Source organism: Otolemur garnettii, unplaced genomic scaffold (genome assembly GCF_000181295.1).
Source record: "Otolemur garnettii isolate 467f Iridium unplaced genomic scaffold, OtoGar3 scaffold00065, whole genome shotgun sequence".
Taxonomy (NCBI): Eukaryota; Metazoa; Chordata; class Mammalia; order Primates; family Galagidae; genus Otolemur; species Otolemur garnettii.
Window position 1 is genome coordinate 10754591 of NW_003852460.1, and position 25700 is coordinate 10780290.

General features: G+C 38.6%; 1 protein-coding gene across 1 annotated transcript in view; it reads left to right on the top strand.

Moving 5' to 3' along the window:
- The window catches only part of OFD1 (OFD1, centriole and centriolar satellite protein), a 35203-nt gene that overhangs the window by 3838 nt on the left and 5665 nt on the right, over nt 1-25700 (top strand). The window contains exons 4-19 of the mRNA XM_012807166.2: nt 692-760; nt 848-875; nt 4737-4841; nt 6555-6691; nt 7014-7187; nt 9214-9320; nt 10854-10973; nt 13478-13551; nt 14916-15007; nt 16286-16475; nt 17736-17866; nt 18700-18811; nt 20408-21016; nt 21498-21624; nt 22779-22879; nt 24412-24531. Coding sequence (XP_012662620.1) covers nt 692-760; nt 848-875; nt 4737-4841; nt 6555-6691; nt 7014-7187; nt 9214-9320; nt 10854-10973; nt 13478-13551; nt 14916-15007; nt 16286-16475; nt 17736-17866; nt 18700-18811; nt 20408-21016; nt 21498-21624; nt 22779-22879; nt 24412-24531 — 2296 coding nt within the window. The remainder of the gene's footprint in view (nt 1-691; nt 761-847; nt 876-4736; nt 4842-6554; nt 6692-7013; nt 7188-9213; nt 9321-10853; nt 10974-13477; nt 13552-14915; nt 15008-16285; nt 16476-17735; nt 17867-18699; nt 18812-20407; nt 21017-21497; nt 21625-22778; nt 22880-24411; nt 24532-25700) is intronic.

Genomic DNA, 25700 nt, shown 5'->3' on the forward strand with positions numbered 1-25700 from the left:
GGTGCCGAGGCATTCTCTAGCTTTCTAATACATTTCACAATTTTGCTTATTGTGTGAGTAATAGTCAATTATATATAATTATTGTAGCAGGAACTAATCTAGTTCATACACATAAAGGTTTTCTACTATTGCAAAATGCCATGCAGAATGTTTTCTTTAAAGGAAAGGAAAACCAATTGAAAACAAATTAGATCAGTGTTCTCAGGGTAGACATAGAAAATGATAAAAGCTATATTAAAAATATACAGTATATTAATATTTACTCAAAATATCTGTAATAATATTTTAGGTATACTTTAGTCATTCTTAGCACAGACAATAAAAATTTAGCTCATTTACATTTTAAACAATGGATATGTTAATTATAATTGAAAGACTCTGGAACTCCTATCTTCATTGGTTCATCAGTTATTTGAGTGTCATCTGTAAGGCTTTAACCATTTGTTTGATGTGAAGTATTTAGAGGTTAATTACATGATCAGGAAAGCAACTTTATCTGTTTGTCTTCAAGATGTTGATTGCAGCTTATTTGACAGTGTCAGAGCTTCAATTTTGCATTATTAGCATAGATACCTTATTTCTATTTAATCTGAAACATGTTTCTTAATCTATCATATTCAGAAACCTATCCTAATTTATCATTTAAACCTGGATGTAAAAATATATCTAATTAGTAATCTTTTTTTAAAAGGTATTTACTATGCAGGATCTACTACAACTCATTAACATCAACCCTGCCTCCAGTCTCTACAGATCACTGGTAGGATTGCTTAGTTTTTATAACCTGCTTTGGTTTGTTAATTATAATGGAATAGTTGAATAAAGGTTAAATATTTTCTTTTAACAGATTTCTGGATTTGAAGAAAACCAAAAAGGTAAGAGCCTTCATCTTTGTAGAGAGTAGTAGCATTTTGTATGTACTTTTTCCTGTAAAAGAAGCTAATGACTTTTAGGGGGAAGAATCAGAAATTTAATTTGAATTAAATCATTGGATTTTCCTTGCTGACCATATTTTCCCTTTTAAATAAACAATAGTTCATCTGTTCTGACACATGTAGGTCATTTCCCCTGTATTTTCATTTTTGTAATAACTTATAAATACTTTTAAAAACCGCATATAGTATCAAGAGCCCTACAAACTAGTATGACTGAAGAACTGAACTTTTTGTTTAAATTTAATAAGCCATACATGAAGAGTGGCTACCATACCATAACTAAGGTATATAGTTAGTATCTGCTGTTTAAATATTTCAGAGGGAAATTTAGGGCTTGAAGGGATATTAAATAAGCCACATGCTTACTGTAGGTACATTATTTTTAAAAATAGGGAGAGGGGTTGTTTTGTCTTTTTATCTTTGTACAGCTTCTTTAAATACTACTGGTTTAGAAAGACATCTGATAAGACAGCCCTTATCAGCTTTACTCAGCATCACAGTACTGTTTCTGGAACTGAGAAAACTGTAAATAACAGACATGTTAGGCATCCTCATCCAAAATTTGGAAAGAACCCATCACTAACAATAGCACAGCTATTGCTGAAGTAAAATGGTTTTATAAATTGATGGGTTCTAATTAAGAGATTGCGGTAATCAGAAAACACAGAGGAAGATATTTTGTACCTCACTGTTGTCTGTCCCCCAACTCAGAGACCTGCTGTGGTCTTATCTTACTATACCTATACTCAGGCAATGCTGAGCTGTTGAATGGTCATTGTTCTTTTTCTTAGTTGCTATTCACCCATTATTCCCTTTCCTAATATTACTTTCAGATATAACAATATCTATAAAATAATGGGCAGAAAATTTGGATAAGGGTAGGAAACTTGGACATTGGCTTTTTAATTTCTGGAAGTTAAAATCCTTACCCATGATTGGCAAAAGAATAGACCCATAGATCAATGTGACAGAATTGGTCCAGAAATAGGTCCACACAAATAGTCATTTTTTTTTTAAGAAAGGTAGAAAGCAGTTTAACGGAGGAAGTGTAGTCTCTTCAACAAATGGTGCTAGAACAATTAGACTTCCATATGCACAAAAATGAGTCTAGATACAGATTTTGTACCTTGCACGAAAACTAATTCAAAGTGAACCATAGAACTAAATGTCAAATGCAAAACTACAAAACTTTTAGACAAAAGCGTAGGAGAACATCTATGTGACCTTGGGTTTCATGGTGAGGTGTAACACTAAAAGGATGATATATGAAAAAAAAATCAGTTAGACTTCATTAAAATTAAAAGTAGCTTTCATCTCTGTGAAAGATACTTTTGAAGGGATGAAAACAAATTATAGACTGGGAGAAGTTATCTGTAAAACATATCTGATATAGGACTTATGTTCATGATATACAAAGAATTCTCAAAACTCAATGCTAAAAAGACAACCCAACTAAATAATGGGCAAAGGATCCAAAAAGACATCTTACTAAAGAAAATACACAGATGGTAAGTAAGCATAGAAAAGATACTTTTATCATTTGTCATTAGGGAAATGCAAATTAAATCGACAGTGGAGTACCACTGTACTTGTATTAGAATGATTAACATCCACAAAACACAACACCAAATGCTAGTGAGACTGTGGAGCAAGAGGAACTCTGATTTGTTACTGATGGGAATTCAGAATGTTACCACCACTTTTGGATAGTTTGGTAGTTTCTTACAAAGGTAAACAGCCCTACCGTATGATCTATTAGTCATACTCCTAGCTATTCACCCAACTAATCTGAAAATTCTGTCCACACAGACACCTACTCATGAATGTTTTAGCAGCTTTATTCATAATTGCCACAAGTTGGGATTGATGGAGATGTCCTTCAGTAGGTGAATGATAAATGAACTGTGGTACAGCCAGACAGTGGAATACTATTCATCCCATAGGAATGAGCTTTTAAGCCATGCAAAAATATATAAATGAATCTTAAATGCATATTGTTCATGAAAGAAGCCAGCCTGAAAAGGCTATATGTTATATGATGCTTTTTTTTTTTTTTTCCAGTTTTTGGCCAGGGCTGGGTTTGAACCTGCCATCTCCAGCATATGGGGCCGGCGCCCTACTCCTCTGAGCCACAGGCGCCGCCCATATGATGCCATTTTTATGACATTCTGGAAAAGACGTACTGTAGAGATGATAGATCAGTGGTTGCCAGGAATTTGGAGGGAAAGAGTGGGGAAGTTGAATAGGTGAAGAGGCACAGGGGAGTTTTTAGGGTGGTGAGAGTACTCTGTATGATACTATAATGGTAGATATGTGGCACTATATGTAATATTTGTCAAAACCCATAGAACTTTACAGCTCAGAGAATGAGCCTCAAATATGTAAATTTAAGAGGTCAGGTGATCCTAGGATGGAATACAAACTGTGACAAAACAATCCAACTCTAGTTGCCTCAGTGAAAGGGGGGAAGAAAGGTGCCAAGCTAACTAATTTTGGAGGCTTCAAGAAACCAAAATCTTCTGTAAGTGTGCTAATGGTTTAACTATTCAGAAGGGTATAAAGTAAAAGAAAGGTAATAATTTCTGCCCATGTTCTCCAGTCTTACACTCTACTGATAACTAGAATTAATAGTTTCTCTTTTACCCTTCTAGAAGTCTGTTTGAGCGTAAAAGTTTATTTATAACTAACACGCACACAATCATCAATAGAATCGTAGTATAGATACTGTTTTGAAATTATTTTATCCACCAATGTATCTTTCTATACCAGTATATTTAGACACATTATTTTTAAAGACTGTATTAGAGATTTTGTTGTTTTATTTGCTTTTTGTAATCAGAGACAATGTGTAGTGTTTACCCTTTGTGCCCTTGTGAAAGTATTGCTGTGTAAATTCATAAAAGTAGAATGACTAGGTTAAAGGATACATGGTTTTTGAACACAGGAGCTCTGACAAATTTCCCTCCCAAGTGAATGAACATGGCCATATCTCTACTCCCTTGCCAACACTTAGTATTGTCAAAGTTTTAATCTAAGCAATGTTATAGGTAAAATATAGTCTCTCTTTTGTATTAATAATTTGTATAAACTTGTGTTTATTCAGTGTTTTAAAATTCAGATTTATTTGAACCTATTTTTCTGTGACCTGTTTAATCTCTGTCTTTCCTCATTTTTCTGTTTTACTGATTTGTAAGAGCTCTTTATTATGAAAATTAGTCCTCTATATCATAAATTTTTTTGGTATCACTTTTCTTTCTTTCTTTTTTTGAGACAGTTTCACTTTGTTGCCCGTGGTAGAGTGCTGTGGTATCACATCTCATAGCAACCTCAAACTCTTGGGCTTAAGTGATTCTCTTGCCTCAGCCTCCCAAGTAGCTGGGACTACAGGTACCTGCTATAAAGCCTGGCTATTTTATTGTTGTTGTTGTAGTTGTCACTGTTATTTAGCAGGTCCAGGCAGGGTTCGAACTCACCAGCTCTGGCATATGTGGCTGGTGCCCTAACCACTGAGCTATGGGCGCCGAGCCTGGTATCATTCTTCATTTCATTTTATTTCATGCCATATATGTTTTTAATTTTTATATGGTTGGACTGATAAATTGCTCTTCTTATTCCTTCCAGACTTTGCATCATACTTGGAAAGGTCTTTCCTCAAATTATTCTTTAAAGATATAATAAAAGCTTCTTTAAAGATATAGTATAAAAAACGAAAATGTTATAAAACCAAGATTGTATAAACAGTATCTGAGTAATGGTTGAACAAAAGAAAGTTCTGAAACAAAACTATATTGTGTTTTGTAGGTTTTCTTATGCAGTTTTTAAAAGAGTTGGCAGAATATCATGAGGCAAAGGAGAGTTGTGATACAGAAACTCAGACAAGTACATTTCTTGGCATAGATTCTCTTGGTAATTATAACCTTTCTTAAGTCCAATTTCTTCTCGTATGTTATTACAAAAAGAAATACCTAGGCTGGGCATGGTGGCTCATGCCTATAATCCTAGTACTCGGCGGGGCTGAGGCTTATGGATTGCCTGAGCTCAAAAGTTGGAAACCAACCTGAGCCAGACCTAGACCCCATCTCTAAAAATAGCCAGGTGTTGCTTTGGCTGCTTGTAGTCCCAGCTACTTGGGAGGCTGGGGCAAGAGGGTTGCTTGAGCCCAAGATTTTGAGCTATGACCCCATGGCATTCTACCCAGGGTGACAGAGTGAGACTGTGTCTCAAAAAAAAGTTAATTAAAAATAAATTATGTGCTTAACCTTTTTCTTGGACTGCCCCCTTTTTTCTTTTCTTTCGTGGTGGAGTTTATTCTCACCTGGGCTAGAATGCAGGGCTATCATCATAGCTCATTAAAACCTCAAACTTCTAGGCTCAAGTAATTCTGCCTTAGCCTTCTGAGTAGCTGGGACTACAGGCTTGCCCCACCATGCCCAGCTAATTTTTCTGTTTTTTTTTTTTTTTTTGTGGAGATGGGGGATCTCAATCTTGGCTCAGGATAGTCTGGATCTCCTGGCCTCAAGCAATCTTCCTGTCTTGGCCTCCCAATATGCTAGAATTACAGGTGTGAGCCACGATGCCTGGTCACCCTTACTCTTAAATAGTAATGGTGCTTTTAACTTGTGAGAAGATATGTTCATGATTTGCAAAACCTGTATTGTATAACTATATAGCTAGGCCTTTAAGTATAAGTTTAGTTGCATTGTAAACATATTACATACTTAGAATAAAGCAGTGCTGGACATTAATGTGAGCCACATATATAATTTTAAATTCTAGTAACTATATAAAGTTAAAAGAAATAGGTGAAATTTGTTTTAATAATATATTTTGTTTAACCCAATACATCCGGAATATTGTTTCAACATGGGCTCAATATAAAAAAAAATCTTACATTTATTTTTTGTACTAAGTATTTTAAATCTGATTTTTTTTTTTTTTGCACTTAGAGCACATCTCGATTCAGACTACCTACATTTCAAGTATGCAATGGCCACAAGTGGCTAGGGAGTCTTGTGTTAGCATAATTAGGGCATTTGGAAAATATAGAAAAAATGATGGAAAAACATATCTAAAGTCGTGCTTACCAGAGACAAACACTGTCAATATGTTAATCTGTTTCTTCTGGTCCGCCCCCCCCCCGTACATACTTTTTCATGGTTGAAATTATACTCTTGGTTCAGGTTTGTACTCTGCTATGTGATTGATTAAGACCCACAGTTGGTTTGAGGGCCATTCGCCTGGTGGAAAAAACACTGGCATGAAAGGCAGTCAGAAGGTCTCACTTTAGTCCCATTTGTGCTATTATGGGGTTGCCTAACTTTCTGGGAATTACTTAAACTGCATGAGCATTTGTTTTTTCTCTGCAAAGTGGAGAGGTTGAAATACATGATCTTTGATTCTTTTAAAGTTATTGTTTTGAATGTGTAAGTCAACTTTAATCAAAGTTCAAAAAAAGAAATCTCTGCCTTGGTGCTTAGAGACAAGGAGGATACTCCAGTATTTTCTAAATTAAGCTGTGACATCCCAATGTTTTCTCTTAAGTATACTCTCTACTTTTGACCAGAGGTCTGGCCTCTGTGCACCTGACCATGTTTATATATCCTGTTATTTTTTTAATAGCTGAGAAGCTTCAGCTTATTGATGAACAGTTTGCAGGTGTTTACCCTCAGCGTGCCAAGTTAGAGTGTCTAGAAATAAAGTTAAATGATTATAAGAGAGAAATAGAAGAGCAACTTCAGGAAGAAATGTGTCAAAAGGTAAGCTTTATCTTATTGCTCTTAACAGAGATATTTTTGCTTGTCTTCTAGTATCTTAATGTTAGGTATATGGGAAAATATTTAGAACCTTTATTAAAGAATGGGATAACATACTGTTGTACATATTATTTTTATTTCTAATGATGTCTTTTGTTTATGCCTTTGAATGAATCCTACAGGTACAGTGAAAGAGATAAAACTAAAGATGAATTAAGCTAAATGTAATATATTTGGATGGAACATTAATATTAAACCTAGCCTTGGAGAGAAGTTTGTCATTATTTCTTTAGTAATTGGTGAATTTTGGGGAATCAATTTGCAGTTGAAGTATTTTAAAGACACCGAAATAGCAAGAATTAAAATGGAAGAGAAAAGAAAGTATGACAAGGAATTAGCTGAGTTCCAGAATGAATGTGAGAAAGCTTATCAGGAAAAATCTGAAGCCCTCATTTCTCGGGAAAAGAATACCTTTGAGAGAATTCAAAAGCACCAGGAGGTAATATTTACAGATAATTCATTGAGTGGGTATTTCCTGCAGCTGTTAGTGGGTTGCCTCAAGATCCAGGAATGAAATGGGACAAATGATGGAACAAGGCCCTAGGGAGGGACTCGGCCAACTGTGCAAATGAAGAATGGGTTTCGAAAAAGGATATGCAGACTTCTTTCTTCTGAGATTGGTGGAAAGGAAAGAACTGTGGAGGTGAACATACATGTCAGGATTATGAGAAATTTACACTAAATAGGCACTGTCTCCTGAGGCAGATTAGAGGATTAGGTAGTGGGTTTTAGTAGCCACCTAGAAGTGTGAAGCAGCTTCTGTGGTCCGGGAATAGCTTCTTTAACAGAGAGGCCTGGTCAAGCTGTGGTGAATGTCCAGCTGATGGGGGGAGCCTGGAATTGAGAGATCAAACCATGTGCTTGTGAATTTTCTCTTCTAGCTCTGGAGAGAATTTGTAATTTGTGTCTTCTTCACCCCTCTCAGGGCAAAAGGATAGAGGTGTTCAGGGAGTAGAGCTTTGCGGAGCTTAATTTTGTTGACTTGAGAAAGGTAGCCTATTTAATAGAAGACTCTGGGCCTGTTGGGTGGTGAGGTGACCCAGAGGATAGGGCAGGTGGCTCCTAACTTAGGTATAAAGAGAGGGTTATGTGGAAGTGTCAGTGATCAAAGGGTAGGTCGGGAGATACTGGAGGTGGAAATAAGGACCGAGAGTACAGAGTTGCAGGATGAGGGGAGGGGTAGTAGGCAGTCCATGTCAGGAGGAGGGATTGGATTGACTCCTTTGGGAAAACATATTCCTTTTCTAAGGACGTGTCTTTGATCAGACTGGATTCATGGCACTATTTCCAGTGTACATCAAGAACTACTTCTGTACATTGAAAGTAGGAGGGTGTCCCCCTAGTGTCTGCCCTTGCTTGGGACTTCTCAATAAACACCTGGTTATTTGATGGTAAATACATCCCCTCTTCAATTCGGTATAGCATTTCTGGGAATTGGACTCATTTCAGCTTGGAATCACAGATCTTTGAGATGATTGTATTGTTAGATTAACAACTTTGGCTTCAGTGTAGGTGACTGCCTATAACCCTATTTACTTTGATTATATGAAAGCTTTGAAGAAGGATTATCATCCTCATAAAAAGCCCCGTGTCTTTATTCCTTCACCTGGAATGTCCGTCCCCGTCTTCCCTCAAAACTACTATCCTTCAAGAACTAGCTTGACTATCACCTCAGTGACCCATTTCCTGACTCCCCTGAGTGACTCACTTAGGCCCAATTCCTACATGTGCTACTTATGTACTTCAGGAATGAAATCATCACATCTTAGTGTGATTGTTTGTCTCAAACTCTTGAGCTCAGCCAATTCATCTGCCTTGCCCTCCCAGAGTGCTGGGATTACAGGCGTGAGCCGCCATGCCCTGCCTCTTAATGTGATTGTTTCTCTCTCCCTGACTCACACTTGTGAGATCCTTAAAGATGGGGACTATTATCTGCCTGTCTTTTTATATCCAGCTCCCAGTGTGCTGCTTGACATATGATAGGTAGTTCCTTGTGCAGTGAACACATAAATGGAAGGATTGCCTGCTTGTTCAGTAGTTTGTAGGCACTTAGAAACACTGAGTCAGAATGACCCATGAACTGGAACATTCAGACACTACCAGTACTAAGGGGATTCTAATCTTTTGGCTTTATTGCTGAATGTACATTTTGCTTAATTTTTATTGCTGAAGAACTTAAATGTTTAAGTGAGGGATGTTGACGAACTAAGTAGAATAATTAAAACAAAGGATGTTAGGAATATTAATAGTTACTGGGGAGCAATTTTTTTGTGCAAGGGAATAAATTTTTATGCATCTAGAATAGGCAAAAAGCATACCTTGAAGTGGAATCTCTTGAAGGTTACATTCTTACCCTAGATATCTGTACTTCGATTGTTTCCTGGAATTTAGGAAGCAGTATATTAGTTCAGATCTGTTTTATTTTCTTCAGCTTACTTTCTAAAAATTAACAATTTCCTATATAGATGGAAACAAAAGAAATTTATGCTCAAAGGCAGCTTCTATTGAAAGATATGGATTTACTAAGAGGCAGAGAAGCAGAACTGAAGCAAAGAGTTGAAGCTTTTGAATTGTAAGTATTGCATGTTCATTTTGGATATTTGGAATGAATGAGAGTAAAAAGAATTACTAAATATATCAGTATTCTAATGTTAAATTTCTAAGTCTTGGTTATAAAAGTGATATCACCTAGCATTAGAAAGTACAAGTTAAGAGAAATAAACACTAGAGTTTTGCTTTTTAAATGCTGGACATTAAGATGAAAATCAGAATGAAATGACATCATCAGGCTATAGTAAGACCAGGTAGATAATTTGGAAAAGTTAATAATGCTTGAACAGATCATATGTTTTACAGTTGTGTCCAGTCAGTCATACCTGATAGTTTGATGTGTGTATTGTATAATAATTGAATTCCATATATCCAGGCCTGCAGCATTTACAGGATCTGTGTTCAAAAAAGGGAAATGTCATGGTCTGACTTGTATTGGGTGAAACTACTGGTGTGTGTTGCTCTCATTGCTCACAAATATGTCATCCTTCAAATCTTACCTGTGATTGGTAGCAAGTTCATTCATCTATAGTTTGTGCAGTAAACCCTCTTATTTAGAACCTGCTGTTGATATTCCTAGATACTCCAGGAATCTTGGTTCATTAAAAAATTTGTTTCCATCTTCATTAATGTTTTCTCATTTCTGAAAACTGATTTTTTTCTTTTTGGCAATATTTAAGAGGTAAATTGATCAAGGGAGAGAAGAGGAAAGGAACAGAATTTGAGCAGAGAGAATTCATGATTACATAATCACTTCCTTACCTCCACTTTCTCTATTCCTCTTCATGCCTTCTAAGAAAGTAAGCAAAATAAATGTAGTCTGCTGCTCCTGGCTTTCCAGATGAGCCAGCAGAGGGAGCTAATACATAGCACCTTTACCTGTTCTTGGACTAGTCAGTTCTGTAGCACTTCTCAGGTTGGCTGGATCTCAGCACCTGGGAACCCTACTCTTCTGCTTGGGAATTGGTGCTATGGTTGGTTTAAAGTCTCACTATGAAGACCATTCCAATCTTCAGTATTTGGAAGCCCTGATCGATTTATCTTTTAGCTCTCTCTTCAATATTCAATCAATAGATTATTAAGTGATAACAAATCTTCCACCTTTAATATCTATGGGGTAAGCAATTAGATCTCACAGTTAGAAGCAGTGTTATAGAAGAGACAAGCACATAGCTATAGTAACTTAAGTCTTGTTTGTAACACTGTAACTAATGATATCTTTCTTTCACCCCTGAATTGATTATAGCCATTTATTACCTGCAGCCGTGAAACGTTATTTGTCTTCTAGCAGAAACCACTTTGGTCTTGACTCTCTTCCACCACCCCCAGCCAGGTCCTGCCGCCTTTGGCTCCCTCTGCTGGAGCCTGTATTCTGTACCTAAGTCAGTTCATAAAACACATAGAAGACTTTGGATTCTTCCCTTTTACTGCCTGGTAGTGACAGTCACATAAGTTTCAGCTTATTGAACTAAAAACACCTGGTATTTTTTCCCCCTATATTTGTTACCTCAGATATTATAGTTTATTTGCTTTGCCTATTTTTTACTAATTTCAGGACCCAGAAGCTCCAAGAAGAGAAAAATAAAAGCATAACTGAAGCACTTAAGAAACGGGAACAGGATTTAAAGAATATTGAGGAGACCTATGACCAAAAGCTCAAGAATGAAATTCTAAAGTAATTACTTGGCCCTTTTTTTTAATTGTTTGACATTTTAAAAGAAGTAATGTGTTTGAATTAACTTGGTGGAAACATGACAAAAACTGATGAAATAGTCTTATAAATCACATTTTATGGCAAAATTTAGTGTTTGAAAAAATATACATTTTCATCAAGTTAGTCCTTTACCATGAATATTTGAGTTAGGGTAGTTTTTAAAAGATACTGTATACCTGGGCACAGTGGCTCACGCCTGTAATCCTAGCACTCTGGGAGGCCAAGGTGGGTGGATTGCTTGAGCTCATGAGTTGGATAGCAGCCTGAGCCAGAGCAAGAGCCCATCTCCCAAAAATAGGCAGGTGTACTGGCACACATTAACTACTGAGGAGGCTGAGGCAAGAGGATTGCTTGAGCCCAAGAATTTGAGGTTGCTTGGTGGTGCCAGTAGCTCAGTGGGTAGGGTCCCAGCCCCATACACCAAGGCTGGCGGGTTTGAACCCGGCCCAGGCCAGCTAAACAATGACAACTGCAACAAAAAAGTAGCCAGGCATTGTGGCAAGTGCCTATAGTTCCAGCTGCTTGGGAGGCTGAGGCAAGAGAATCAATTGCTCAAGCCCAGGAGTTTGAGGTTTTGCTGTAAGCTATGAAGCCACAGCACTCTACTGAGGGTGACATAGTGAAACTCTGTCTCAAAAAAAAAATACATTGTAAAGAATTGCATCCTCTCCTTCTTACTCATAGCTTTGCTAATATTTATTGAGGGACTGTGATTTGCTTTATTTTTTATGGCACCTTGATAAACTGTAATTGGAATTACAATCACTTTTACTTCTCTTTTCCTCTACCTAACCCTATTCATATTGCCAGTAAGATGGGGCTATCTAACAATTTAGAAGTTATTATACTTAGTGATCGCACCATTTGTCAATGAACTTGGGTTCTGCAAAGCCAGAATCAAGGATGGCGCCTGTGGCTCAGTGGATAGGACACTGGCCCCATATACCAAGGGTGGTGGATTCGAACCTGGCCTTGGCCAAACTGCAACAAAAAAATAGCCAGGTGTTGTGGTGGGTGCCTGTAGTCCCAGCTGAGGCAAGGGAATCACCTAAGTCTGGGAGTCGGAGGTTGCTGTGAGCTGTAATGTGATAAAGCAAGGGCCATAAAGTAAGACTCTGTCCCTAAAAAAAGCCAGAATCAAAAGAACCTAAGTGAATTATATGAAGCAGTGATATAGGGAAAGGCTTTTCAATAGTCTTGAGTTTTGTGTACCAGTGAATAATATCCCAGCGCAAAGATGTTGCACCCACCTGGGTGGGTGGTATGATATCTGGCACATGAAAATGCTCAGTTAACATTTATTGAGTAAATATATAATGAAGAGATCACTCAACTCGGGTGTTGTAGGAATTTTTTATTTGGCCCCTTATCTATTAATTTTGAAATGATGGGTTTTTCTGACATCTGTTATGTCAGCTATACTAAAACAGTAAACACTGAAGTATCTGTAGTTGCTAAACTTTTAGGAAGAAATGAATAAAAGTGTATATGTTAATTTCACATCACTATGGAGATAATAGACTCTTTAATATCATTGTGACATCTTCCACAGCCTTTGGGGATCCTCATGTGACTTTGGTAAGTGTTGAAGCTGGGAGGATATTTACCACAGGAGTGCTTCTCTTCCCTTTTTTCCATCTCAGAACCAGAAGGGCAACTGGTAACAACTGGGGAAGAGAAGTAAAACTTCATGCAGATTTGCCTTTTGGCATTACTAATCCAGATGAAATGCTCTTGGCAGTTGGTTCTCAAGACTGTGCTTAGCCCCTGAGGACAAAAGTACTTATATCTTGGTTGCAGGTGGGGAGATAGTACACATGGATTGGAAATGACTGCCTAGTTATCATTTGGGATTTAGTCTATTATGTGCTGTGTTACGTTTCACTTAATTTATCTCTGTTCTTTTTGTCAGTGGAGACCAATTGAAAAGTGGTTGCTTTTAGTAATCTCATGATGACATGACCCTTCATTTTGTGTGATTGAGTTTTGGGACCAAATTTACAGGATAAAGGCAGGGTTGGACCTCTTTTTTTTTTTTTTTTTCCTTTTCCCCACAGTTTCACTCTGTTGCCCAGGCTAGAGTGTTGTGGCATCAGTCTAACTCACAGCAACCTCAGACGCCTCCTGGGTTCAAGCCATCTTTCTGCCTCTGCCTCCTGAGTAGCTGGGATTATGGCACCTGCCAGGGTGCCCAGCTGGTTTTTCTTTTTTTAGTAGAGAAGGGGTCTTGTTCTTGTTCAGGTTGGTCTGGAACTCCTGAACTCAAGGGATCCTCCAGCCTCAATCTCCCAGAGTGTTAGGATTACAGGTATGAGCCATCATGCCTAGTCTTTATGGACCTTTTATGTTCAAAATTCTGAACCCCTGGCCTTAGTACTGAGAGACTCAAAGTTTACACATTGTCATTTTTAGCATGTGCCCCTGTACCATAGATAAGCTTTTCATTCAGTCATTCTGATTCTTAGGTATCAACTAGAACTAAAAGATGACTATATCACCAGAACTAATAAACTGATGGAAGATGAAAGGAAGAATAAAGGTAATTTCTGGGACAGCGGGGAAGTTCTGTTTGTCAGTTCTAATGTAGGTTATTTAGCTTCCTGGATTGGGAGTTTTCTACATTCTCAAAAATATGTAGCTTACACTTCGTTATTCTCACAAAATCACACTTTTTTGTAATTTCAATTGTATGAAATTATCTTTTGCTACCTTTTTGGAAACCTTCATGTTTAAAATTTAGTCATAAAGGCCAGTGCTTTATTGTCAGTATTTACCCAACTTTATTTCAATATATTTTGATCAGTAAATCTGTGATTGTCAGGAAGGCTGTCAGGTACATGTTGCTCCTAACCATGAGGGACTTGTTTTTTAGTTGTGGAAAATTTTAACTTCTCTGTCCCTTGTGATCTAGTTTCTTATTTTATTTCTGATATATTTTTATGCTTTATATTATTTCTACTTGATCTCCTAAACTCTTGTGTATCTTGGACTGAGACTATGGAGGTTGAATATTTTTCTTCAGTTATTTTACTTTTCAATACATTTATAGGAAATTTCCTGTAACAGGAAGTTGAACTTTGGGTGGAAATTTCAAACAGATTCTTGAGAGTAAACTAGAACTGGCTACATGATGTCAGCCAGATACCCAATGTATTTGATGTGATTGATATCCATCTTCATCCAGTAGTTCTTCATTTCCATCTGTGTGACTACTCCTTTTGCTGCTGTCCTATGGAGACTCATACTTCTCTTGTGGCATACTACCATCCCATGTTTAACAAATTAGGTTAGATTTGTTAGATGAAGTGAAAACTACAAAATATTAACAGATCTCTGTAAGAGATAAGCGCTCTTAGCATCAGGGCCCTGTGCTCTGATAGGGTGGTCTAACTCTGCTTAGTATGTGCAGCAGCTGGAATTTCATTGCATATGTGACAGTTGTAGCTTCACATCACCCATTGGGTAACAGGGTTATTGTTATTTTTTTCTTTTTGAGACAGTCTCACTCTGCCACCCTGGGTAGAGTGCCTTGGCAGCATCATAGCTTACAACAACCTCAGTCTCTTGGGCTCAAGCCATCCTCCTGCCTCAGGTTTTGAAGTAGCTGAGACTACAGGCACCCACCACAATGGCTGGCTAGTTTTTCTATTTTTTTCTAGAGATGGAATCTTGTTCTTGCTCAGGCTGGTCTCAAACTCCTGAGTTCAGCCAGTTCACCTGCCTCAGCCTTCCAGGGTAACAAGGTTTATTCTATACTTGTCTATGAAATTTTTCATCCCCACGTCTGCTATTTAGACTATGAAATAATGATCATTAGGTTTGACATACTGGCCATAATATTAGATAGCTTTTATATTCACTTGAAAAACATGATGCTTATAATTGGTGGGTTCTTTATTTCAGAAAGAGCTGTTCATTTGCAAGAGGAGCTTATAGCTGTTAATTCAAAAAAGGAAGAACTTAATCAATCAATAAATCACATGAAAGAACTTGAGGTAATTGTTAATCCTGTTTTTTGAAGTAGATTTTAGACAATATGTGAAATTTCCATTTTAGTCATACATAATTTATCTTATAAGCCATCCTTTTGATATGTTTGGATTTTATTATGTGGCTAAGAAGAAGATGGCCGAAGTTAATTCAGTAGTTCATTTCCATCTAAGTCACATAGTTGGAAGTGTGGATAGAGCTTTGGGTCCTGCAGTCCTGCTTAAATCCTGTCCATGTCTATTACTGCTTGTTTGCCTTTGGGCGAGTTCTGTGACTGCAGATCCCTGGTCTGTAAACTCTGGGATATTTTCCACATCATATGGTTGTTGAGGGAATTTTTTAGCTAACTTACACACCTAGCACATAGCAGGTGGCCAAAACTACCGCAGTGTTTTCTCTCTTCCCATCAGCAACAGGTAAAAATTCTTACTGTATCATTATCATGCAGGTTAGAACAAAATGAGATACATTTTTCACATACCACTGTTTGTTAGTATGCTTGCTGTCTGGAGGATAGAGCTGGAGCTTTAGACACTTACATATTTTGTATGTAAGATTTGTTGCAACTGTGATGATTTGAGCACTTTGTAGGCTTTTATATCCAAGTATGAAATAACAGTAAGAAAAGGGAAGCACTTTATAACATGTTAGAGATCATTTCTACCTCACCTTTTCCTTTAAAAAAATACATATAGCGGGCCTCAGTGGCTCATGCCTGTAATCCTAGCCCCCTGGGAGGCTGAGGAAGGTGGATTGCTTGAGCTCAGGAGTTCGAGACCAGTCTGAGCAAGAGCAAGACCCTGTCTCTACTAACAGTAGAAGAACTAGCGTGGTATCATAGTGGGTGCCTATAGACCAAGCTATTTGGGACACTTAGGCCAGAGGATCTATTGACCCCAGGAGTTTGAGATTGCTGTGAGCTGCGATGATGCCATGGCACTCTAGCCTGGGTGACAGAGTGAGACTCTGTCTCAAAAAAAAAAATAATGTTACAATGTATGATTGTTACTGGGTCCTCCATTGTATCTGGAAGATAGGGTGATTATCACAAGCAGTTGCTTCAGAGGACAGGAGTCTGTAGAATTCAAGTTAAAAGAACTTCTGCCACAATTATGAGGGCAGACAATAACTTTATCTGCTATAGTTAGTGTCTTACTGTTGCAGAGAACCCAAATTCTGTTAGTAAATAATGGCGCCTACTTAAAGCAGCCTGCTACTTTTTACTTTTGCAGTAACTGTAAAGTCATCATTTACATGTGTAAGTTTTCCTTTTTCACTTCCAGCTTGAGTTAGAGTCTGTTAAAGCCCAGTCTTTGGCAATGACAAAACAAAACCACAGGCTGAATGAAAAACTTAAAGAGATGAGTGATTATTCACTGCTAAAAGAAGAGAAACTGGAGCTTCAGGCACAAAATAAGCTACTTAAACAACAATTGGAAGAGAGTAGAAATGAAAACTTGTGTCTCCGAAACTGTATGTCTTTTTAAAAAATTGCATGTTTTAGTAATTCATATTAAGTCAATATTAAAAAACTGCTTTGTACCTGTAACAGAGGTTTACACTGGGAAGATTTTATAAAGTTAAGATTTTGGGATTGAAATTATTTCCTTTTTGCATGCTATTTCATAATTAGTCTCACTACTAGAGTACTTCTCACTGTAAGAAGAAATTTTTTTTCCTGTCACTTAAACATGTTTAAACTCTACAAATGTGCCTCTGGAGTATTGGGGCTCCCCTTGCCCTTTGACTGCTGGTTGGGTTTGTCTGGGATTTGAGGGTGGTGGGAGACACCAGCAAACATATGGATGAAGGAGAGGGAGGAGACCTAGGCAGAGGTTGCGGTCATCCCCATCCCCACCCAACCTCCACATATAGTGACCCTAACCAGGCTCCTGTGCCTCTCACCAATGGTCTGTGCTAGCTCCATCTCTCCAATGCTGGAATTTCTCTTTCTTGTGATCCTCCAGGCCCATGAATAGTCCTTTTACTAGCCCAGGAAAGTCCACCACTCTTTGTGGGTACCCTGAATAAGTTGCCCTTTATTAAAGTATCCTTAGATGACCAGCATTGAGAATGCAGTCTATATGATGCCTTGGACCCCAACTGCTACCCAATTGCCTCGATCAGATTGGATTTGGGGGGGGCATGGACAGGCAGACCACATAGCTCCTTCTCTGCCCTCTCTGCATGGTAGAGGAGAGAGATGGGCTTTCAGGTAAATTTGAGGATTGGAAACAGTTCTTTTACTTGGAGTAGGACTCTAAGAGTACTAAAATTTACATTAACATGCATTAAATTCTTTTGTTCTGAAATTTGTGAATCAGGATTGCTTTTACTTTATTTAATAAGATTAATATAGCCTAGCGTGGTGACTCATGCCTGTAATCCTAGCACTCTGGGAGGCTGAGGCAGGTGGATGGCCTGAGCTCAGGAGTTGGAGACCAGCCTGAGCAAGAGTGAGACCCCATCTCACTAAAGACTATAGCCTTGTGGCTATAGTCTCAGCTACTTGGGAGTTTGAGGCAAGAAGATCACTTGAGCCCAAGAATTTGAGGTTGCTATGAGTTATGATGCCATGGCACTCTACCCAGGGCAACAGAGTGAGAATTTGTCTCAAAAAAAAAAAAAAAACCAAAAAAAGATTAATATAATGTTCCTTTTCTTGGTACATAATTAACAGCAATTTTAAAATGTCTTTACTTTTAAGGATTTTTTTTTTTTTTACCTTCTTAGGTATAGCTCAGCCAGCTCCTGAGCTTATGGCTTTTCAGAAAGAATTAAAGAAGCCAGAAAATGCTACAGCATCTGAGCACAAGGAGTTTGAAAACCGCAGGGAAGCTCTAGAAAAACAGCTGCAGAATGAAGTGAGTATTGCACTTCACTGGTTCCAGTATTATACTAGTCCACTTTGTAGACAGGTTAACTTAGCACAAATCACACCAGTGTAAATCACATGTATTTTAACATCATAAATTACTCCCACGTAGCTAAAGGTATCCTTTCCCATTTGAGAAAATTCTCCAGCAGTTATATGACTTTGTACTCATAATAGTAATGAAATTAAGAGGAAAGGAGACTCAGCTAAGCATAAATTTTCTGAGTGCCTAATGGTACCCACTGTTATCTCCTGATTCTCCCCCTGAGAAATAGTACGCACGTTTGTGACGGCCTCATTTCTGCCCTGTATGCCTTAGAACAGCTGTTCTTTGATATGACTGAAAAAGGTAATGAAAACTTGTTTCTGTGTTCTGTGTGGTGGTGGTGGTAGCTTTTTTTTGAGACAGAGTCTCAAGCTGTCACCCTGGGTACAGTGCCATAGCATCACAGCTCACAGCAACTCAAACTCTTAGGTTCAAGAAATTCTCTTGCCTCAGTCTCCCAAGTAGCTGGGACCACAGGCGCCCACCACAACACCCAGCTATTTTTTTGTTGTCGTTGCAGTTGTCCTTGTTTCAGCAGGCTCGGGCGGGTTTGAACTCGGCGGCCTTGGTGTATGTGGCTGGCGCCCTACCTACTGAGCTATGGGTGCTGCCCTGTTTGTTGTTTTTTAAATAGGAATCTCCTTGTTTATTAGTGTAAAGCTTCTCAGAATTGGCAAAACAGAAAAAAGGAATACATACAATAAGAGAATTTTCCTCTTGAGGAGAGCTGTGATTTGTTTTATATTGATTTCTTTTCCCTCTCTGAATCTTTTCAGGTTGAACATTCTGCGCAGCTAAAGGCTCAACTGTTAGATTATGATACTTGTATGAAGAGGTTAACTACTCAGGTTGCTGATTTAAAATTGCAATTGAAGCAAACTCAAACAGGTTAGAGGCATTTTTAACCCACACATATCTTTGTGTGTGTGGGGGGTATAGCTTCTGATGTTTGTGAAAATAAAGTGTTTGTAATTTATTGAATTTTTAGTAATTCTTAGAGGAAAAGCGATAGAAATCAGTATCATCTTACAAGTAAAACTCCCTATCCATTTCGGGAATACCATCTGGGTTATCATGATGACCTGTGAAGGTCATTTCTTTCATGGGTGCCCCATGGCTTGGGAAAGCCTGATGCTTCAAATAGGAAAGATGTGGCGATACAGAAGTCCCCAAATTACCCTGGGCTTCTCAATTTGTTACCTGGATAAGGCCAATTGGTTATCAATAGTTTTATGTATTCCTTGATAGATAAATTTATGGGGTAAGCAGGGTGGCTTAGCAAAAAGACCATTGCTCATAGAATCAGAACTGTTTTTGTTTTAGACCTCAATTTTGAAGTTAGTTATTTGACCTTGGGCACATTACTTTAACTTCCTTGGGCCTCCATTTCCTCATCTATAATGGGGATAATAATACCTACTGGGTATTATGAAATGAGATGGATTTCAGTCCAGTTTCTGGGACATAAAAGACATTCAGGAAGTGGTGACTTAGTTTCCCTGTGTCTTGACACTTAGGTCTGTTCTTTGGCTGCTTTCAAGCTGGAGTAGAGCATGTATGTGTTACTCAGCTCAACTAGTTTCTCGCACTTCCTTGCTCTAAGCTTTCCTCAGTTCCCCCTTGCGCTCTTTCCTCATTCCCTTGTTCCCTTTTACCAGCACTAGTTTTATTTTTATCTCTTTACTCATTTCTACTCTTTCCCGTTCCTTGTTTTTTCCAACAGTTCTGTTTGTCAAACTGCCCAGACCTGAAATCATAATCTCATATCATGAAAAATAGATAAATGAGGGTGGAAGGCTTTTGAACTTGTGAGCTGCCCATGGCAAGCTTCTGACTTGTAGCATCTTGAGGAGGCACTGCAGGAGGGCAGCGGACATGTCCACTGGCCTTGCATTAGGAAGTCTCAGTTGGCTCTAGGACCTGCCACTGTGTGACCCAGCCTCAGTAAGCCTTAGTGTCCCATCCATAAAATGGGAGCAATAAGAGTAGTTAGACCACAGTGTTGTTGTAAAGTCAGGGCCTCATTCCCTTATCTGAAACTCTGGCCATACATGGTGGATTTTATAACAGCCCTGGGAGTTCTGGGGCAGCATTCCGTAATGAAACACATTAATTATTTTGCAGTCAAATGTATGAATGTTCATGCTGGAATAAATAAATTATAAATGGGTTTATATAAGTTTAGGTCAAGCTTTCAGCCAAATGAGTTCGTTTGGTTAGGGTTTGCTGCTAATAAATTATGAATAAATTTTTCAGTTCTCAAGAGCTTTTTGGATTGCAAAATTGTACATGGTGGGTCCTGAAATTCTGAAATTGTGCATTACCAGAGGAAATGTATGCAGCTTTAGAAACTGTTTAATGTATATGTTTGTCCTTATTATTGCTTTCTTTCATTGTTTAAAAAAATATTCTCTAGTAAGTATATTAGTTTTATTCCCTGCCTTGTTCCCCTCATTTTTCAAATTATGTTTTTGTAATCTGCAGCCCTAGAGCATGAAGTATACCGCAATCCAAAGCAGTCTCTGATTGATCGTTCCATCAGTGGGTTTGTAAGTGGCAAGATGGTGCCTCATGATGGTGATATAAGTGGCGATTTCGTGAATAATCCTCTTGATCAGGAAAAAGTTATATCAGATATAGTTGTACCAAAGATCACAAAGTATCTAAATGCAGGGGCGGAGGGTAATTCTCCTGATTCTGACCTTGAGTTTGTAGCCAACACTAAGGCAAGAGTCAAAGAGCTGGAGCAAGAGGCCGAACGCTTGGAAAAGGCATTCAGAAATTACCATCAGAGAGTCATTCAGACCCCTTCCAAAAGCCCACTCCCACCAAAGAGCCCACCATCTCCACACTTGCTGGAAGCTCTCAAAAACGTTACTTCCAGTTCTCCAGAAAGAGATATTTTTGCAGAGGACAGAATTATCTCTGATCAGCCTCAGGTGGGCATGTTTAAAGAGGAAAAGAGGGATACCTCAGGAGTGATGACTAGCAGCTCAGTCTCCCGGCTACGCAGGGGCACTCCCTCCAGACGCCTCTCTTCCACGCCTCTTCCAAAAGCAAAAAGAAGCCTTGAAAGTGAAATGCATCTGGAAGGTGAGCCACCGTACAAAGGGTTGTGAGATGTTCTGGAGTTGGGTGGCCCTGGGCCTCATGAGGACCTCTTAAGGGAGTGAGAGAGAGCATAGCCTGAGACCATAGGCAGTGATGGGCAGGGTGTGCAGTAGTCAACTGGGGAGCCCCAGTTGGAGTGGTGTGTCCTCCCTGAAGCCTGCGGGCTCCTGGTGACCTGTGGTGTCCCCTCCAGTACACCAGTTGGCTACAGGAGCCCGTGGGAGAAAAAGTGTCCAAGTCTAGTGTTTGCTTGGTATGCAGAGGTTTCTAGAGAGCAACAAAAGGCCTTTCCTTTGCAGGTGGTTGGTTTTATCCATCTTGTTGTTGTCACTGTAATTTAATTTACACGCTTGAATCATCGTCACATACTATACATCATTATTGGGTATTTGCAAGAAACCATGGTTTGTATCTTCTCCATGCAACTTATAATAATATTTCCCTGTTTCCTTCTGCCCTTTAGGTTTGGACAGATCACAGGTTGTTTCCCCCAGGCCTTGTCCTGACAGAATATCCCTAATGTCACCTGCCCAGTCAAAGAACAGCCTCTCTAACCTTCCCTTCCACACCCCTCCTGAGCAGAAGGCAGGGTAAGTACCACATTCTGGTCACCTTCACTGAATCGTGTTACCTGCTGTGCTCTCAGGATTGCCTCACTTGTTTATTTTTTTTAGATGTTATTAAAGATCACATGGCAGTATAAAGTTTGCAGTCAGATTGCAAAATGATGTGTGATCTTTGAGAATCATCCAAATTACCTGGGTGGGGGAGATTGCATTTAGCAAATAAATAATTACTTACTTGCTAAACTTGATATATAGAATATATGATATGGTATTAGTAAGCATCTTCATAGTTCTATGAATAGACTCAGTTTATAAAGATAAATGTGCAGAGTCTCTCAAAGCAAACAAATTAAGGTTGAGGTTATTTTTAAAGTTGGAATAATTTCACACATCATTAAAAAGTCATTTAGAAAACTACTTTGGCATTTACATATAAACAGATATGGTTTTAAATTGTTTATCGATGAAATAAATTTTAAAGTGATAGAGGGCTCTAGAGTAGGATTGTTGGAGGAGGATGGAGTGAATGATTTTAGATATTATGCCAGTAGGTCATCCAGGCTGCAATTCTAGTCACGGGTGGACTCTTGCCCATACCTGGGCCCCAGGGCAAAGAGAACCAACCCCTCCGCTCTGGGCTCATGCCTGCATGTCTGTAGGCAAGTTCTTTTATACAGAATTGAAAACTCCCACATGTACCTGTCACAGTCCTAAAGCATTTAATTTTTTATTATGCTTTCTTATGATAAAGGCAAAAGGAAGACAAGACACACACATCCCCTGAGTTAGGGCATTCTGATGTGCTCTCAGGGTTCTGGTATTGCATCTTCAACTGGTTTGTGCTGATGGCATGCAGAATTTGGATTTTTCAAAACTGTTTTGTGGTAATTAATAAATGAAACTCCTAGGAATAACATTGACAGGACAGTATTATTCTTTGTTAACAATAATTAATGATGCCTACCTCCCAGTATGAAGTGGTTACCAAGAAGTAACTGAGCAAATGAATACTCATTGCTGAGAACAGTGCCTGAGTGGTGAGCTGGCGTTATCTTTTACATGCCAAAGAGAAAGGAACTTGGTAGAGCATTTTCTTGAGTCGCAAAGGCTTTTTCTCAGCCTGTGTTCTTGGACTTACGTTATTAAAACTTCACATTCATGAGTTTATTCTCATTTAGTCTTTATCACAGAGAAGCTGAACTTCAAGGCAAAAACGTATCTTCAAATATGGACAAACTAGCTTTTAATGAGCATGAGGAATTTGGATCATCTTTTGAATGTGAGTTCAAATATAAGTACGAGTTTTTATAAGTTGAAAATGTAGAAAGCTTAGTTTTGGTGAAATATATCCATTGTATAAAAAGCAAAGCAGTTACAAATTGGGACATTTTATTTAGTGACATACATACAGATATATTGCCTCATTTTCCTATTGTGAAGATTTTTCAGGAGTGTGTCTGAGTTCTTTAAAAATTTCAGTTAAAATTGTGGCAGGCACCTGTGGTTCCAGCTGCTTGGGAGGCTAAGGCAATTTCATCTAAAGCTAAGCGCATAAATGAATTCCTAATCTATCAGATTTAAAATGAGTGATTTTTCTTTAATTTTTTCCTTTTTATGGAATACAAAGATGTTGTTTTTTTAATTATACTGAATCCAAAATAAATTATGCTGAGTCTGTTGATTGTCTCAGATTTGGAAAACTCTGTTCTTAGTGAAGGAATGAGGTAAAAGAATATTAAGAGTGCAGAAACTGTTATCCTGGCTGGGATCCTGTGTTAGGCTGACTCACTTCATAGCCCACTCGATAAGGATAGAATAGGAATGGAGAGCTGATCATCTCCATGGCTCTTTCCACTTGAAAAAAACTATGTTTTTTAATAACTTATTCTTTAGCCTTATATACTTCATGTTCTGATCTGAAAGTGTGATATTTTGAACAGTTAAATGAGAAGGCTTAGTAAACTTTGTGAAGTCTTTTAAACTTGTCAGGTAAATCATAGATATTTATTTATTTTTTAAACTTTTTTTTTCCTTTTTTTTGGCCAGGGCTGGGTTTGAACCTGCCACCTCTGGCATATGGGACCGGTGCCCTACTCCTTTGAGCCACAGGCGCTGCCCTATTTTTTATCTATTTAAATCATAGATATTTAAATAGAATTCAAATAGTTATCAGCAAATTAATTTCTTCCCTGTCACTGGATTGATTTTCCTATTGGGTAATGAATCCAATTTCACAAACCGATTTAATTCTTTTTTTTTTTTTTTGGCTGGGGCTGGATTTGAACCCACCACCTCCAGCATATGGGTCTGGTGCCCTACCCTTTTGAGCCACAGGCGCCACCCAGATTTAATTCTTTAAAGTATAAGAACACTTTCAGGGCCAGGTGCAGTGGCTGACCCCAGCAATGCTAGCACTCTGGGAGGCTGAGGCAGGAGGATTACTTGAAGCCAGGAGTTTGAGACCAACCTGGACAACAGCAAGACCCTGTCTCTACTAAGAATAGAAAAATTAGCCAGGCATACTGATGGCACCTGTAGTCCCAGATACTCAGGAGGCCGAGGTGAAAGGCTCACTCGAGCCCAGGAGTTTGAGGTTGCAGTGAGCTGTGATGATGCCTCTGCAGTCTAATCCAGGGCAAAAGAGCAAGACATTGTCTTGGGGGAAAAAAAACACTGTAAGAGAATCTGCTGCAAGCAGTTATTCCTGTAAAGAAAGGGTGTGCCCAGCTGCTTTGTGTCTAGTCCCTGCCCTACCCCTCTCTTCTTGCTGTTATTGAGGCCTCACAGGACAATGATTTGTGCCTTGTGCAGATGCAGGAAATGTGCCAAGACAATTTGAAGTGGATGGGTTCCACCCTGCTGGTGATATGCTTCATGTGGATGCTGTGGCAGCTGCTAGGCCCACTGGACCCACCTCGTATCATTGCCCAAGTATGTTTTTCTTGGTGTTAACTCACGGTTAGCATGGCCACATACCCCTGCCAGTCTGTGTGTTCTGTCAATTATTTTACGATCATTAGAGGAGTTTTTGTAGGCATGGATATTTGAAATTCTTAGAGTTGGGACTTAGTCATTTCTGAAATGACTGCCCATGTGAACATGTGAAGACAGTGCTGAGGAGAAGAGTCTGAAGGAAAGCCTTCTCATTTAGTCTTCCCAGGCCAGATTCTCTTAACAAGTTTTTCTTTAGCTCTTCAGAGTCTGGCAGAGCAATTAGGTATTTTCCTAAGAGTCTTCTGCAATAACCATTCCACAAGAGCTGTGTCATCTTGGGAAATTGTGGTGAAAAACTGAAATAATAATTAACTCCTAGTATATATCTTTAATGTGATTATAATACTTTAATGCTTTTTCTAACTACTTGTTTACTTTGTATCTTAAATTGAGACAGAAAAGCTTTGTTATTTCAGTCTTCAGAAAAGACACTGAGTTAATTCATCAGTAGAAGAAAATTGGTCATCAGACTTTTCCTGTTTGGCCTATTTTCTCTTCTCCAGATCAGCCGCTTCTCTCAGTGGGGATGGAGGGAGAGAATTTTGGGGAGATTTTGATGTCATTCCAGGGCTTAGGCAACAGTTAGGTCCTTTTCTTGTTGGACCAAAGTATTTCAGCCTCAAATTTGAAAGAAAATTTCTCAAGTAAAGCTGCCTCTTAGTCCTCCCCAACATTGAGGAAATATCATCCTCAAAACACATTCAAAGCCTCTTGGACTGGGCTAGGTGGCTCACGCCTGTAATCCTGGAACTCGGAGAGGCCAAGCAGGGTGGATTGCTTGAGCTTAGGAGCTCGAGACCATCCTGAGCAAGAGTGATAGATACCCTATTTCTACTAAAAATAGAAATACTAGCTAGGCATTATGGCAGACGTCTGTAGTCCTGGCTACTCAGGAGGCTGCGGCAAGAGAAGCATTTGAGGTTGCTGTGAGCTGTGATGCCATAGCACTCTACTGAGGACAACAAAATAAGTCTCTGTCTCAAAAACAAACAAAAAAAAACAAAGTCTCTTGTTAACATTTTCTTGGTTTAAGGCACAGTGCTTAGGAATATAAGGAATTACTGAAGGAAGTAAGGAATTTTGATTTTGGGGATTCCAGAGTAAAT